We start from the raw sequence: 17,037 nt of genomic DNA, 5'->3' as shown, positions 1-17,037 counted from the left end.
AAGTAAAATAGCAAGTTAAAATTAGTAGACAAAAGACCAGCTATTCCTTCTATTCTCTTTCAACCTAAACTTGTGAACCTAATTATATGAAAATAACTCCCTTTTTAATTGCTCAAAAATGTGGCTTCGTTAGATCGCCTGCTTAACCACAGTCTGTGCTTAGTGGCAAAAAGATGGATTTTTAGCTCTCAATATGTAACTCTTATTTGGAGATTTTTTGTGAACACTTTTTTTCCTTTTTTATGGACCTATAAAGGAAAAAATTTAAGTTCATGTCATTTCTGGAGAGTTATTGGGTTTTACTACTCATGCCGTATAGATTGATCACCCCAGCTTTGTAGCATTGCATTTATTCAGCTCTACACAAAGACAAGCTCTATTATTGTTTTTTTTGGCAAATACCAATTTATATATATATATATATATATATATATATATATAAAATACTGTTTCTAAATGGATATTTTCAAAGTAATAATGGATGAATTTTGAGAGTGAACAATCCTGTAAATTATTTACATAAGTTATTACCATAAAATTGCATTCAACTTCTTGTGAACTGCTAGTCCAGTTAGAAATAAAACTAACGTATTTAACTTTTACTAATAGTATTATAGAACACTGAATCACAGAACAGCCCAGGTTGGAAGGGAATGCAGAAAAGCACCTGGTCCAACATTTCGTGGTAAAGGGAGCCCAACTAGGATTACCTAGCTCCCTGTCCAGTCACATCTTGGCACTCCAATATCACATCGTACTCCACTGATGGGGAATCCACCACATCCCTTGGGTGATTATGTATGCCTACTTTCTCTCTCACGCAAAATGCAGAGAATTAAGATCCTTTATTCTTTGATTTCTCCTCTGGCTTTTAGAAATAACAATATCCCATTCAGCCTTCTGCACTGAAAGTACGAGTCCTTAAATAATGCATTACGAAAGATCATTTAAATACCACAAATATTGAACCATTCGTCAGGTGAACACTGAATAAATTTTCTTTGCAATCAAATTATCATTTCAGAGCCCAATTCTCTATCAAAATAAGAGTAAAACACCGTCTGAAGTTTAACAAAAACAAGTGCAAAATTAGAAATTTATCTGTGTCACCATTCACTCTGCAGTTCATTTTTTAAAATTTATTTTCACTTAAAGGTCCAGAATGATTGTTAAAGCATTTATGTACAATTCACAAAAATATTCTTAATAGACGTTGTTTGAAAATTCAGCCATGAGGCATCCCAAAGTCCCAATCTTTTGACTGTCTGTACAAGAGCATTGTTGAGGGAAACAACTCTTTTTAGTCCACATCAACAGATCTTTGTCTTCCAGAAATTAGTATACCAAAAGGACACCATGGGCTGGCCCCATCCACAGATCTTTCACAGTATGAAACAGGAAGGTGCACACCTCAAACCCATGACACTTGAAAATGTCCACACTGCCACCGCAACTATTTGCGAATACAGGAAAAAAAAAAAAAGAAAATGAAGCAATGATCTATATTTTTCGTCTTTTTAACCACTATTTTGGGGGGAAGGAAGGCAGTTTTTTGACTGACATTAAAGTTAGACATACGTAAAGATTACATACGTATGTACACATGGGTGTTAAGGAGAAGATAGCAAGACAACAGCAAGATAACAATGGTTATACATGCTGTGCTCATTTACCTCTGAATTACAAAAGTACAGGTTTTAAGCTGTTATCACAATGTGTTTCAGTTGAGCAGAACAGAACATGGACTATGAAGTTCTCTCTACTTCTCCTGGGCTTCCACCTCAACTGCTGTTAACTCAAGACTTACCCTAGTAATGTCTTTCTTTCCTTGGTCTACGCAGACTTTCTGCTGCCTAGGAACAGGACAGTACGCTGTCATAAGCCCATACAGAACAAAATATTAATGGAAATGCATTTTTTAATTATTATTTTTCCAGCATTACTTGTTAGTCTAATATAAACAGCATTAAGTAAAGCCATGAAAAGAGATAAAGAGTTATCACCAAGAGATAAAGAAGTAATGAGTTCCTTTTTTTTTTTTAAAGTACATATTCTCTACAAACACTGGAGATGAACAAAGCAAGTCTGTTTACTTCTCAAAGCAGCAGAATTTCCTGAATAATTAAAACTGAAGTATTCAAAGTATTTAAAAATATGTTAACAATTTAAAGTATTTAAGAATACTTTAAAAAGGCCATCCCAACAAAACTTTAAAAAAAAATAAACTGTGAAGTCAATTTCTAAAGCCTACAAAGGCTTTCTTTACTGTTCTTCTGCACTTTCCATTTGAATACTACGATTGCCAAGAAAGACACATGGGTAACTCAAGACTTTGAGTTAAAGATCTAGAAACCACACTTCACAGCATCAACTTGATCCTAAATTGCAAATTGTAGCAGAAAGAACATCACATTCTTTGCACAAAGAGCATGGCTTCAGTAGAACTACGTTTTCCAATTTACTCTCTCATTCTATTTTGTTTTAAAGGTTCATTCCTTTCAGATTTAAAACCCAGTATTTCCTCCTTTGGACTCCCTTTCATATCTTTCATGCTTGCAATATATTGCTTATTCTTCAAGCGTCTGACTTCAATGAACCTGAAGTCAGTAGCAATCTTTTCATTAGCTTCAGCAGTAAGGCCTGCATCAGGCCTGGAATTCATGGCAGTGATAGTGTCAGAGGAAACTCCCTATGGACTGGAAGGGTTTTGCCCCCACCCCCCAGAGCACTCAGGTGTTTTTTTTGTTTGTTTTACACAAAGAGATGAAACACATTATTTCAAATTTCTTTAAAAAATTTTATTTAATTTAAAAATATTATAATGATTAAAGAAAGCATTAGCATTTTTCCATATTTATAGCATGTCATGTATTCTCATGTATCTAGTATATACTGATTTCCTATGTCCAGCATAACGGACTTCAAATTAAACCTTTTTTTTCCCGCCCTACAATGTTTATTACAAAAGTATGTTTTTTCTAGCTACCATAGCTAAAAGATTTGCTTTAAAACTTCATCATACAGTAAAAAAGATGGATATATTCCCAGTGTGGCCATTCACCATCTGCTAAAGCAAACATACTTAAAGATGCTTCTACAATTGTGATAAAATGACAACAAATCTAAGAGCACACAGAGCTCATATTCTAAAATGATGATTGTACAACTATAGTTTGCATCATTAGGGACCAATAAACATCTTTATGTTCCATTCAAATGGCAAGGACCTTTTTCAAAGGGAAGCTGAAATGGGAAAATAACAAAGAAATGGTCCATTCAGAAGTTGTCTTAAATTTAGGAACACTAATGAAACAACTTCTTGACCGTAATTAGTATTTAACACTGAAAAGGTATTATCTCACTTGCAGATTTTTTTTTTTTTTCCCCACAATATATAAGACTTACTCTTTTACTAAACTTCAAGATTGCTTTTCTTTCATTTTCCCGGGGACATTAATCATATGAGCACAAGTAAATTCTATATTTTTGACAACAGTTAAGATTCCCTATGTATTTAGAAGATTGTTATTCTTTTAACTATCAAAGTGAAAGTGATTACTTGGAAACACTAAATTGATAGCTTCCTCACACAAGTGAAATTTCCTGACACGCAAAGGCTGAATAAAAATTAAAACTTACTAGTAAATAATCAGTAGAACTGTTTCAATTCTACACACCTAACATTATTAACCAGATATGAAATCTGCCTTAAAATACTGCTACTAGCAAAACTTCAATACACTTCACTTTTACCTGGAGCTTTAGTAGTAACCCTGTCAAGAATACAGCTAAGAACCCTACTGGTTTAAGGCCAACATCAGCAGTTTTCTTTGACAAAAACACTTTCTTCTAGAGATTCAGCAGTCTTGGTCTCTAAATGGTGAAAAGAAGAAGAAAAAAATATATCCACCATCTGCTCCAGCCCTGAGGGAGACAAACTTTCCTGGCAGTATATAGTTCAGAATTTAATTGCACCCAAAGCCAACACAAGCACAAAACAAAAATACAAAAATATTAAACATCATTCATAGCAAGTGGATGTTTTGTATAATTTTACTTTAGCTTATTTCTTGGGGCTACATTTTAACCTATTTTTGTTGTAATAGGTTTTCCTTTACTTATGTTGTTTGCTTTCAACAATTTTGAAATATATCAGTGTTATTCAATATAAACAGAAAACTAAAGGATCTAATTAGATTTCATTGCCCGATTTACCAAATTTAATTTATTCTGTGCCTGAGTATTAGAAGTGCATTTGCTAAGTCCACTGACAGTTAAAACATTTTCTAATCTTATAACTTTAAACAATTTAGTTTCTCCGTGAAAAGTAAAAACATTCAAATATATTGTAAATATTAATATTTTTATATCAGTAGCAAATCTTTGTGATTTGAATCTAAAAACTGGCAAGTCCTGACAATATAGAGAATATATATGCTACAATGTTCATTAAAACTGTGCTGCCTTAGTTATTCTATTTCCCAATCTGGGACGAGTATTAGCACATAACTAGCGGAGTATAGTGCCCAAGTCTTCCTCTATTATAAACAGCTTAAAGCTAATTATTTTCTGGTCATTTCTCACGTCATCGCAAGCATGAATGGTCATCATCTTTGTGCCACAGTGCGTTCTCAACACCAAACGAGGAGGAGCAAAGGGAAAATTTTAAGTTACCACTAGACTGTGATCCAGCAAGAATTTGAAAGTCTCTTACATTTCATTAGTTATATTCTGCTCTTTCCTGTAGATTCCAAAAAGTATTTTAAAAATCTACAACTCCTGCACAAACTGATGGAAGGATGCCTGAATTAGGAATTGCCAACTATGTTGATTGCTACTTTGAATCACATCCCATTTTTCAGGTTCCACTAAAATGCTATACATTTTTTAAAAAAATAGAAAGACATTCATTTCGGAGCTTTTTGTTTACTATGATCCACAAATGTTTCCATGATACTACGATAAAGGAGAAACAAATGGCAAACAAGCAGCAGCTTTTAACTGGTAGGTTTTATCCACTGTAGATTTACTTCTCCCACCAGTTATAAGCTGCTGGATTCAGAAATGGATGTTTATGATTGTTTTTGCATACCCAATTTTCTCCAGAATTTATGGAAAAAATCCGTTGCTTTTTTTCAATTGGTATACCATATATTAGCCACCTTGAATTCTATTATGCCAGTGCCTTGTATATGTATCCAATTGCTAATGATTTTTAAAGGCCAGCAATACGTTCCATCAAATTTTCCTCATACCTAATGACAATTCTGATATGATTTTAATTAAAACTTTAAGAAGTGTTCATTACACAGATCAGTGTGCCTTAACTTTATGCTTTGTTGTTGTATGAAAAAAAATATATATATATATCACTTAAATGCCTGGCTGAAGTCCAGGCTTCCTCTGTTTATAATAAAATTATGACTAAAGTTTGAATTGTTTGATTTATTGTATAACAATCTTCATTATACCATAGTCCCTCTAATAATAACCTAATCAGATAAGAACAATTACATAGAATTATAGCTGGCAGCAAGAAGTTTTAAGTTTGGGGAATACACAGTCACTCCCTTGACAGTACTGGAAACCACTGGCTGAAACAGATCACAGCGTGCCACTTGCTGACCCTCCAAAACCATGCAGAACATGTCCAAGTGAGGGTGTTTTTCAGACATGCTCATTCACAGAACCACAGGATGGCTGAGGCTGGCAGGGGACCTCAGGGTCTATCTGGTCCAAACCCTGCTCAAGTAGGACCACCCAGAGCAGGCTGCCCAGACCCATGTCCAGGCAGCTTCTGAAGATCTCCAAGAAGGAGACACTGTGACCTTCGTAGGCAACCCATGCCAGTGTTCAGACACACTCACAGTAAAAAAGGGTCTCCTGATGTTTGGATGTAACCCCTCATCTTCCAGTTTGTGCCTACTGCACTATATTTGATATGTATGTAGGAGTTGTAATCATTTGTAAAACTGCTCATGCAAACACAGCATTTCCATTTCAAGCCAAAAATCACTAAAACTACTTTTTTTCTTTCCTGAGCTCTCCCCCCCATTTACTTGTGGAAGTAAAAAAAAAAAAAAAAAAAAAAAAAAAAACAGTAAACTACACTAAATATAGTTTCATTGAAATTCCTCGTGCTCCTACAATGCAAGTATATCATCACAAATAGGTTGCTACTGACACTAAGAAAATCGACAACCTGAATCATTTAAAATATTGCTAGTCTGATTCAGTAGAGGCTTCAGAATGCAGCTTTCAACATAAGTTTCTTTGAACAGGTTCAACTTCATTACTAGAATCAGAAAAAAAATTTAAAACATTCTTCAACCAATGAAAATTTCTTATGTCCAAACACGCGTTTCTTTAGGCATTAACAAACAGCAGCAGCGTTCCTACAAGCAATTTCAAACTTCATTAAGTTTTGTTTTTTTTTTTAACAGAAATTAAGTAGAGAACAGTTATTCCTTATCTCTATAGGAATGCAGAATACGTAAGCCGTTAGAGTTTATTAACGCATTTATTCCAGTAGTGAAGGAATGAAAACACATGGATTGAGGCTGCTCCAGCTGCTGAAAATGAGATGTCTTTGCAGTATGTCCTTGGCCAGTCAAAAAATTATCAAGTGTTCGAGGCTAGTCATCGTCCCATCCTACACAGTATTTAATCCAAACGGAAGGAAAAAAGAGAGTAGAGTTTGGGGTTCAGCTGTAAAGTGGTACAGTATTCCCAACAATGAACACAGGATGTGCTGAGTGTTTAGTTTTTAAATTAAGCATGTACTCAAGTATCTTCCACCCTATTTCACTCTGCAGATCCAGTAGCAGATATTCTTCTATATGTAGGCCTTGCCTTTCTGCTAGTTTAAACAATTTAAGAAATTTAAGACAATTTGGAGCAACTTAAGAGATGTTTGTGACAAATCTTGAACAGATGCTTGAGGAAAAACGATGACAATCTTCCAAATTTCATGACCAATGGAACTGAGGAAATAAAGTAAGTGGGGATAGTAGACTAGAGGAACAGTGCTAAAATTTGGTTTATGGTTTCACAGAACAATAAAAAAGAAGCAGTTTTCCATTGGCTACAGCATTCCTCTTCAACAGGAAATACTGAAAGAAACTAATTATTTACCTGTCATTAACAAAACAGTGATTTTTTTTTCTTTCCACTCTGTGAATGACTTATTACTACTGTGAATAGTTAAGAGCATATGCAATTCCCTGCATGAAGACGTACTTCAGAAATTCATTAAATTTAAATTGTTACATTCAGTTAAATTGTAACATTGTTGCACTAATGTAAATGTACGTAGATTACGGGCCGAATTCCTAAATACAAGCCAAAGACTTGCTGTGCTCTGTCAAACTTCATAGTTTAAGATCAAGCCTTCCTTCATCCCCTATTCTTCTGATAGAGTTCTGAAAGATTTTTCATTATTTTTTTTTATAATCCAGTTTATGAGGAATATACTTTTGGAGTGATAATTGAAGCTTAACAGTTTATCAGCAGCAAACTTAAGGCCGTATGCTATTTGCAGGAATTCAGGCTTTCAGAAAGCGTTTAATAATGATGTTTTGAGAACTTCAACAGAGAAGCCAGCTGACAGCCACAGAACAAAAGAAACACCTTTGGAAGAATTTCTCTTGCAATGAAAACACTGCAACAGAATCTTATTAACATATCTTAAATCTCTTTTGAAAGTGATTACAGATTACCATTAAATAATAAGTGTGGATAGTCAAGGTTAATATTAAAGATTAAATATTTCCTAAAGTGAGACTGATAAAATGACAGAGATTAATGTTTGCTTTTGGAGTACATAAACATCAAATTAGACAAAACAAGTGTCAGTGCATCTAAACGAATATGTCAGTATTTTAGGAACCAGTATTTTAGGACCACACTTACCTAGCACACGGATCACAAGAAAGTTATCTTTGGACACATCCTGTTGCAAACACTGGGAAGGCTAGACTGCTGTTCTAGATCTCTTCTGCAAGCTATTGCTGGGATCTAATTCACTTCAACTCACTTTCGCTGAATCACAGAATGGTTAAATGGTTTTCCCCTCCCCTAATCATGAGAAGATCAGAAAATTCACAGAATAAACCCACATCCTTTTCCCTAGTAGCTGCAAAGTCTGATTGTGAAATCCTATCTTGTTTTACCCATGAGACCTGCTGTGTAAACTTGTAAAAAGTTTGTTTTGAATGTGCTTGTGTTTTCTTCATTTTTGTTCTTTTATTAGAATAGAAAGCAAATTTTCCTCATACCTACCATCAGCATGCCCTGATGATTTTGTAAGCCTCATTCATATCCCCCATAAGCCATTTTATACTTTCAGTCATACTTATTGTGAACTTTTTCCAGTTTGAACAAATCCAAAAGGGGTAGGGGCATAGACTGCTCTTATTCTCATTGCTCTGCACAACTCAGTAACAGCAGCAGACTTTCTTACCAAAGTTTCTATTGTAACAGTCCTCAGAAACCTAGACATTTTAGTAGTAGGACAAAGAAATCTTAAACTTACAGACAGCTTAACAGATTATAAATCCCACCAAATGAAAAGTGAGACAAAAAAAAAAAAGGAAAATAAAGTGTTAATATCAGAAGAAAGATATAGAAGTTACTTTAAAGTTTATGTATGAAATAACTTCTATTCTAGCAATATTCTATGAAAGTCATAGTACACAGGAGTATGTTACATTCCCGAGAACTCCTATTAAATTGCAATTTGTCAAAGTGACTGAGTGTATCGCTGTGTATAGAAATATATAGAAATATACTTCATGTGAAAAGCTCTTAGAAGCTCATAGTGCAAAGAAAATATAAAATTAATTATGTTATGAGGAATTTTTAGTCTCCTGTTTAGATTTACTGGCCTGAATTTAAGAAAATCAAATCACTGAAGTTAACACAAAAAGCAGACATACCTGAAGCCTATTGGACATCCAATGTGGGCCATCCAGCCCCTGGTAGTTCATACAAAAGTGCAACAAAACTTTTTAGAAGCTTCGAGCTGCAGCTGTCCCTCTTGGGAACACACTTGCAGGAAGAAAAGTAATGGCTCCAGCCTTCTAAGTTTGGCACAAACTTCATGGAGCAGTGGCAGAGGCACCAAGTAAAGCAGTTCTGGTCCATTTGAATCGCTACCCACTGGGGCTTGTTAAAGCTATGCTTGGCGATGGCCAGGAAGGGGTTCTTTGACAGTATGAAGTGCAGTGTGAGCCAGATGGTCTAATTTCTTTTTTCCCAACAAAACATTAAGTTGCTCTGAAACACAAAGTGCATGGCTCAAGAACAGCCAAGACATTGGAAGCAAAGCATGTGGAAACCACCCAGCTGCAGAACTATAGTCAGCAAGCTGACAAAGGCAGTGCCAAATTAGGATGGTATCAGCATATCAGACTTCCCAGCTCACTCTGTCAATACCAGATTTGCTTTGACTCATCATTGAAGTTTCCTTTTCTTCCAATAAGTTCTAGATCTCTTCTGCTTCATTATATGGATTTATTAAGTCCAACCATCAACCAAACACTAGTAAGTCCATGTAGTGGGTTTACGTGGCAAGGTTTTGGTAGCAGGGGGCCACAGGGGTGGCTTCTGCGAGAAGGATCTAGAAGCTGCCCCATGTTTGGTGAGGGCCCCACTGCTGACCAGAGCCGAGCCAAGAAGTGATGTTGTTTTGCGCCTCTGTGAGAGAATATTTAAGACGGAAAAAAAAAACCGCACTGCACCACACAGCAGCTGGGAGAGTGAGAGGAGTGAGGAACAGCCTTGCAGGCGCCAAGGTCAGTGAAGAAGGAGGGGGAGAGGTGCTCCAGGTGCCGGAGCAGAAGTCCCCTGCAGCCTGTGGTGAGGACCATGGTGAAGCAGGCTGTCCCCCTGCAGCCCATGGAGTACCACGGTGGAGCAGGGTTCCACGCTGCAGCCCATGGGGGAGACCACGGTGGAGCAGGTGGACCTGCACTGACGGAGACTGCGGCCTGTGGAAGACCCCTGCCGGAGCAGATTCCGGGCCGGACCTGTAGCCCGTGGAGAGGAGACCACGCAGGAGCAGGTGACCTGCCAGAAGCTGCTGCCCGTGGGGGATCCAGGTTGGAGCAGTTTGCTCCTGAGGGATGGACCCCGTGGTACGGACCCATATCTGGAGCAGTTCTTGAAGAGCTGCTGCCTGTGGGCAGCCCACGCCGGATCAGTTCAGCAAGGACTGCAACCCGTGGGAGGGACCCCACGGCACAGGGGACGAGAGTGACCGAGAAGGAGCGGCGGAGAAGAAGCGCTACAGACTGACCACAACCCCCGTTCCCCTGTTCTCCTGAGCTGCTTGGGGGGAGGAGGAGGAAGGGTATGGATGGGGGGGAAGGTGCTTTTTGTTTCTTTCCTTTGTTTCTCACTTCTCCAGCTTGTTAGTAATAGGCAATAAGTCTTACTATCTCCCTATGCTGAGTCTGTTTTGGCCGTCACGATAATTACTGTGCGATCTCCTCGTCTTTATCTCAGCCCTTGAGCCCTTTTCATCGGATTTTCTCCCCGTTCCTCTTTGAGGAGGGGGAGTGAGAGAGCGGTTGTGGTAGAGCTCGGCCGCCCACCCGAGTAAAACCACCACAGTCCACCACTAAACCATGTCCCTAAGTGCCACATTCACATGTCTCTTAAATACCTTCAGGGAAGGTGACTCCACCACTTCCCTGGGAAGCCTGTTCCAATGCCTAACCACCATTTCCATGTAGAAACTCTTATTGATATCCAATGTAAACTTCCTCTGGCGCAACTTGAGGCTGCTTCTTTATGCCCTATCACTTATCACCTCAGAAAAGAAAAACAACCTTCTTGCTGCAGCCTCCTTTCAGGTTGCTGTAGAGAAATGAGGTCTCCCCTCAACCCCCTTTCCTCCAGTGTAAACAACCCTAGTACTGTAAATCATTCAGTTATAAAACTTTGTTTCAGTATTCATAGATTTTAACTGTTGTTGTGATGTTAACCAGGTAGACAGAACATTTGTTTATAAAATATTATTTTCCAATCACAGAATACTAAAATGTTTAATAATAAGCTTACTACTTTAATGTTGCATTTCCCATCTTTTCTGATCTCAAGCTCAATGCCCAGTCTAAAACTTATTTCTTGAAGAAATATTTTTCTTGCAAGAAAATCAGCCCAGTATGAGGATTTGAAACCCAAAATGTGAGCTAAATGTTGAAGGTAAATATAAGGTTTAGACTAGATGAAATTTAAAAAATAAAAATCAAGTTACCAAGTGCATGTTTGCATGATCTGAAGTCAACTGATTAGCAATAGCATAGAAAGCATAATCTTTTAACTGTAATCATGAAGTTGTGCATATATACACACAAATATATGTGGAGTCACTGCTGTCAGAGACCACTGATACCATATGATGGCACGTTGTGTACATACTGAACCTATTCACCTTCCTGCACCACCAATTCAGAGTGGCTCATTCTTTTTAAAGAACTCTGTGAAAGAATGCTCAGGATGTTTGTTTTCTGAATATAAAATCTTTTTTGAAACGTTCTCATCTCAGAAGCAACTCATTGAGATGAGATCATTTGCGCTAGAGTATGTCAGCTAAACTACAAGTCATGTGGCAGTGCCTTTCTGACAACACCAATGACGATGGGGTTCACGTTTTCTATCTAGGAATTTCACTGTTGAGGGTATTTTCTATTGGCTCTTTAATGTTTTTGACCTGATAATTGGCAGTACTTTGGCCTTATGGAAGACAACCTACTAGTTGCTAACTCAAAAATGTCTTTTAAAAGAAAGGAACCTCATGAACACAGTTTAGAATCTTCTTTTACAGTACAGATGACTCCAGGTACTAATACTGTGAGATTCAAGTACATAGAAGATACCTCAAGTGTAAGCCCAAGTTACCACACAAAACTCAGCCCTCAAGAAGTTAAACAAGATAGCATTAAAGAAAATTACCTAATTTTTTGAAAAAGAAGTAACTTGAATCACACTTTGAACTGAATGATGGAGAACATATTCAGCAGTCATAAATGGCAACAATGCTGCCATTACCATGTTGTACTATAGCAACAAATGAGCTGAAGTTACTAAGACAAAACTTGATATTTATAAGGTCTGTATACAACAAACAAAATAAAGGAAAAAACTTGCCCCTAGTCATGTCTGCTTAACACCACTGAAGGCACCATAAAATGAGAAAAAGGAGATAAATGAAATGTTTTATACTAATTGTAAGCATTTTGATACAGCATCCAAATTACAATATTTTAGCATCTTGATAAGTAATAGTTTTCAGAAGAGAATTCTAAGGAAGTCAGCTGGGTGCCCTAGTCCTTTTCTGAGGACTGTCACTGATTAAAAGGAGAAACCCACTTTTTTAATCCACTGTCTAAATTAGGTGCCTGAAGTTGAACATCATTCAGATACTCCATTTTCCACTACAGTACACATGAAACTAATGTAGTGAATTTAAACTGTGAAGATCAGCTAACAAAACTTTAGGCAGCACTTGGATGATGTTTCTAGCTAAGGCACTGCCTCAATTTCTATTTCAGTAAATAAATCTTGCCACATTTTCCCCCTCAGAAAAAGCAACGTTAATTTTTCACAAACATGCTCTGAATTTATTTGTAGTGTATATCACATACTGAAGGACTGAAATTAGCCACATAAATTTAAACACTTGTGTTTGTTACTGTCATTTATTCTCTAAGTATTGTATCATCTAAAACAAAAGTGTTGAATTTGGTTTTGTTTTTTTTAAATCTACTTAGGAAAACATAATTCTTAGTTGTTTTTTTTTTTTTTTAAAAAAAAGATTGTGATTTTTGAAACACAAGACAGAAACATCCATGTTTTATTATTGCACAAATCATTCCCTACAAGCGACATATGCTATGATCCTAAAATCAAATTTTAATTTTTCTGCTACCTCAGGACAAAGTCTATATATTATGACAATGCATCAATTTTCTACACAGTGTCCACATTAAGGTTTTTTTTTATTATTATTATTCAGTTCTACTACAAAACCCTTTGTTATAACAAAGTTATTAAGATGTGTGCATAACCTGGGATGCTCGGATTTAGTAAAGAGTTCCAACATTTCATTTAAATGCCAACTCCTTAACAACAAATGTAGCGTAAAAAAAGATCATTTTTGAAAATTTTAAAACTGGTTCCATTTGAACAACCTTATACCAGAATAAATCCTTGAAAATTCTGATTAAAATTTAAGTGGAATATAACAATGTAAGTGAATGTTAAATAAGAAATATGAACTTCATATAATTGAAATGTTTTCAGTAGACTTCTTTCTGTGGTGAAAGTAGCTAATGCTCATGCAAATTTTTGTCCTACTGAGTAGTTCAGGTTTTCTATTACCGAGAATGTAACTATATCCTCAACTTGTAGCCTTTAAAAAGAATAGAAATTAATTCAACCCCTAGGTAGACTCATTAAAAATGGCATTATTCAAAACTGTTTTTTTCCAAAAGCCATCTGTCTGTTTTAACCAGTAACAGCAAACTACAAATCTGCCCAAAAACTCAAACATACTTAATCAAGGTCCGTATTGGCAGAGTTCCAGAAAACCACAAGGTGTGCCCAAAATACATAAAAACAGAACAAGCTGCAATTCAGTATGATAAGCTGCTTCATATAAAGGCACATCTCTCAGTGTTCAGGCTGGCATCTCTCAGAATTCGGTAGATGAAAAGGCAGCTTAACTTGCACGCTTTGGTAAATACACAAGTAAACTTGATTGTCCAAATTCAAAGCGAGCAAGACTCATTTAGCCATGAATTAGCTGCCAGTCTACCTATTCATCAACTTCAAGACCAAATATAAATACAGGTCCCCCAGCCTTACCAAACCCCTCTGAATCTTAAATTCTGTTTTTGCTGCAAGAGAGATTAATGTACTTTGGGCTTTGGGACTGTAAGTACATTCAGACGAATGTGGTCAACTGCCACATCTGTATGAAACTGCTATGGATTGATCCTAAAGAGAAATCTGGTTTATTCAGATTAAAAAGGGTGTTCATAGATAGCACTAAGTATAAACGCAAAGAAAAAAAAAAAAATCTATAAGATGTCTCTGGAGTGACATACTTATGGTATTACCTTCCAGAGTCATTTAATTGTTGTACATTCAATGCAGCCTCTATAATTCTTTAAATGAACTGCTTGAAAACACGTAACCAATAGCAGTGTTTTGTACAGCCGCACTTACCTTTAAAAAAGCAATCTTCATTGTGGACAATGGTGACCTTTTGCTTTTTCAGGCAGGCAGCACGATGCACTTCACAATGATTTTCGTAGAACTCTCCGTCAGAGCCGCACACCGGCTTGTAATGCGGCTTGCAGCGCTCCATGCAGACGCACTCAGCCTGGCCACTCTCCCCGTTCACAACACAGTGTCTACCCAAACCGCAGTACTTGTTTTCGCATGATCCCAAGTGCCCATCTTGACCCATGAACCCTGAAAAAAACAAATCGTAATAGAAGATCTATCAAATCACATGCAAAGAATCTGACAAAATCAAATACTTATTTTGCCCACAGGCCTTCTTTTTAAGCACTCTAAGGCTCTTATTACTATTTACAAGTCCTCACAGTAAGAATTGTTTTATGAACCTTACAGGTCAGAAAAATGCAGTGCAAAAAAATAACAACTCTTCAATCCATACAATAAATTGTACTGTGTCATAACAGTGCTGTTTTATTAAGCTGCCTCAATTTTACCAACAAAGTGTTTTCTGAATCTTTTAAGAAAGTACTTACTAAGCAAAGTTCTTGTTCTAACGCCAGAATAATTATTGGTGGGATTCAGCATATACTCTTCAGTACATGGACAGATGAGTGTAAGACAAAAAGCAACAAAAAAAAAAAAACAACACAAATGCAGGGGGAAAACATAAATAAATAAATAAATAAACACCACACACAGACAAACAAAAACATGCATGGACGTGAGTAGAAGTGAAATAAGACAAGTCATTATTATTAACGAAAAGTCTACCAAAACCTCTCCTCTAGCTACAGAGGATTCCTAATAGAGGAAGGTCTACTTAAATAAAAAAGTTACATGAATGCAGGTAATTTAACAGTACTGGAGGGCCAATGACAATGCAACACTGCAATGTAAGAAGAAATAACGATATCAGTGAAGCAAAGAGACAGTGCTTTTAAGCATACTGTGACCATCAAGCCTGCCTGCAGTAATTCTCCATTCTGGTACCACTTTTTTCAAGAAGCTGGGTTCACTGATACAGTGACCATCTACAATACTGAATTGCATTTTGGATTTGTGAAGTTCTCACTTCTTCTAGAATGAATTAGAAAATTATCCATTTTCTAGTAATTATTGGCCTGCTCTAGGTCATTTGCAAATACAGAAAAATATAAATAATATCTCAAAGCTACTTAGAATCTGTATATTTTAATTGTACGCAAGATTCAATAAGATATTTGTATTATGTAAAGAAAGTGAGAACATCCTTCTTTTATAACCCTGCCTAATGCTTAGCATAAATTAGCCTGGAATTAAACAAATTTAATCTGGGTATCATGACTAGGTATACTAGGTAGTCATTGTCATGTGTTCATTGTCATGTGTTCAATTAACTGTAATTAAAAGCATCATCTAATAACAAGAAGGGGAGGTACAATGAAAAAATAAAATGAAATTTCCACTTGCAGTTACTAATGCTTTGATTATGCAGAAGGTACATAGAAACATAGGTACATACAAAGACCATAATTGTATCAACAAATAAGTATAAAATACTAAAATATCACCAAATGTAGAAAGAGACACAGCCCTTCACAGTTAACCTCATTTTATTCTCTTGCTGTTCACTCCTAGTCAAATCAACAACTCCTAAGAACTCAATCCCCAAATACCATATACTCCTCGTAATCTCACTCCTTGTGATTCCTTCCCCATTCTCACAGCCAAGCTGAAAAGTACTTGGCTGCCCCACAGGAAAAAAATATGAACAAACAAATGGCAATGCATAATTTAGTAGTTTTAGATTTATTTTCTTTAGTGAAGAGCTAATGAGCTAATGAGTAAATACATCAGCTTGGCACACATTTCTCCTAACTACTGAGAATCTATGTTCTTCACTTCACTGGCAGAAGTCAATTCTCAACACTTTTTCTGCTTAAGCGTATAGGATTATTAGACCCAAGACAAAAGTGCATTGGTTCTTTCCTTTCTTGTAGAGCAAAGATCCCACTTTTTTCCACAGACCAATACAGTACAAAAAGCATGCAGCCATGAAAGTTGGCTTTGATATGACAAATCCTTTTGCTATATTATTTTACAACAATCTGAGCACAATGCTGAGAAGACTACATACTCGCTCACCTCTGACATATTTTATCTAACTATATTATAGCCATTTTTATACACATGTATAAAACAGTTTAGGCCAAGCTGGTGTTGGTGAGCATAACATTCAAAAGCACCAAACAGCCTTGAAATGTGCAAACTTAATCAAAAATTTTAATTTTCCAATTAATTTTTGAAAATATTACTCCTTGTACCAACACGTCATAACTATAAAGAGGCAACAGAGATTACTTAACAAAAACTAATCTAAATCCCATTTCTTTCCCCTACTGCTAACATCAAATAAAGTTAAGTCTTGCAATATCCAAGCACACTTCACAGCACTGGTCATGTACACACGCCGCACAATTATAGGACATTGGAGTGATAGAACTGCTGCAGTTTGAAGCCAAAGTCCATAAATCGTTATTGTTTCTGCTTTCTGAATTGGAAGATAAAGTTCTCAAACTGACAACTGCTCCGAATTATTGAGGTGTGTGGTACTTGAGCAACGTACAGAGCTGTATATTGTTGTGAAAGTAGAAACTGATTTGAGACTTCACTTGGGACTTCATTTTAGTACTATAATTGAATATGATGTCTGAATGAAAAACAGCTACTTTCAGATGAGGGAGAATTATTTTCTTAATATATAGATAGTAATATTGATATATATCAGCATATACCAATCATATC

The 17,037-nt window shown here is 36.3% G+C and overlaps 1 protein-coding gene across 8 annotated transcripts in view; it reads right to left on the bottom strand.

Annotated features, from left to right (window-relative positions):
- The window catches only part of FSTL5 (follistatin like 5), a 415,275-nt gene that overhangs the window by 182,946 nt on the left and 215,292 nt on the right, over nucleotides 1-17,037 (bottom strand). For all 8 annotated transcript variants that reach the window (XM_040555979.1, XM_040555981.1, XM_040555984.1 and 5 more), the window contains one exon: nucleotides 14,236-14,484. In XM_040555979.1, the coding sequence (XP_040411913.1) occupies nucleotides 14,236-14,484 (249 nt within the window). The remainder of the gene's footprint in view (nucleotides 1-14,235; nucleotides 14,485-17,037) is intronic.

Source organism: Cygnus olor, chromosome 4, assembly GCF_009769625.2.
Source record: "Cygnus olor isolate bCygOlo1 chromosome 4, bCygOlo1.pri.v2, whole genome shotgun sequence".
NCBI lineage: Eukaryota > Metazoa > Chordata > Aves > Anseriformes > Anatidae > Cygnus > Cygnus olor.
Note: the sequence above shows the minus strand (reverse complement) of the source record. Positions and strands in the feature narration are given on the sequence as shown.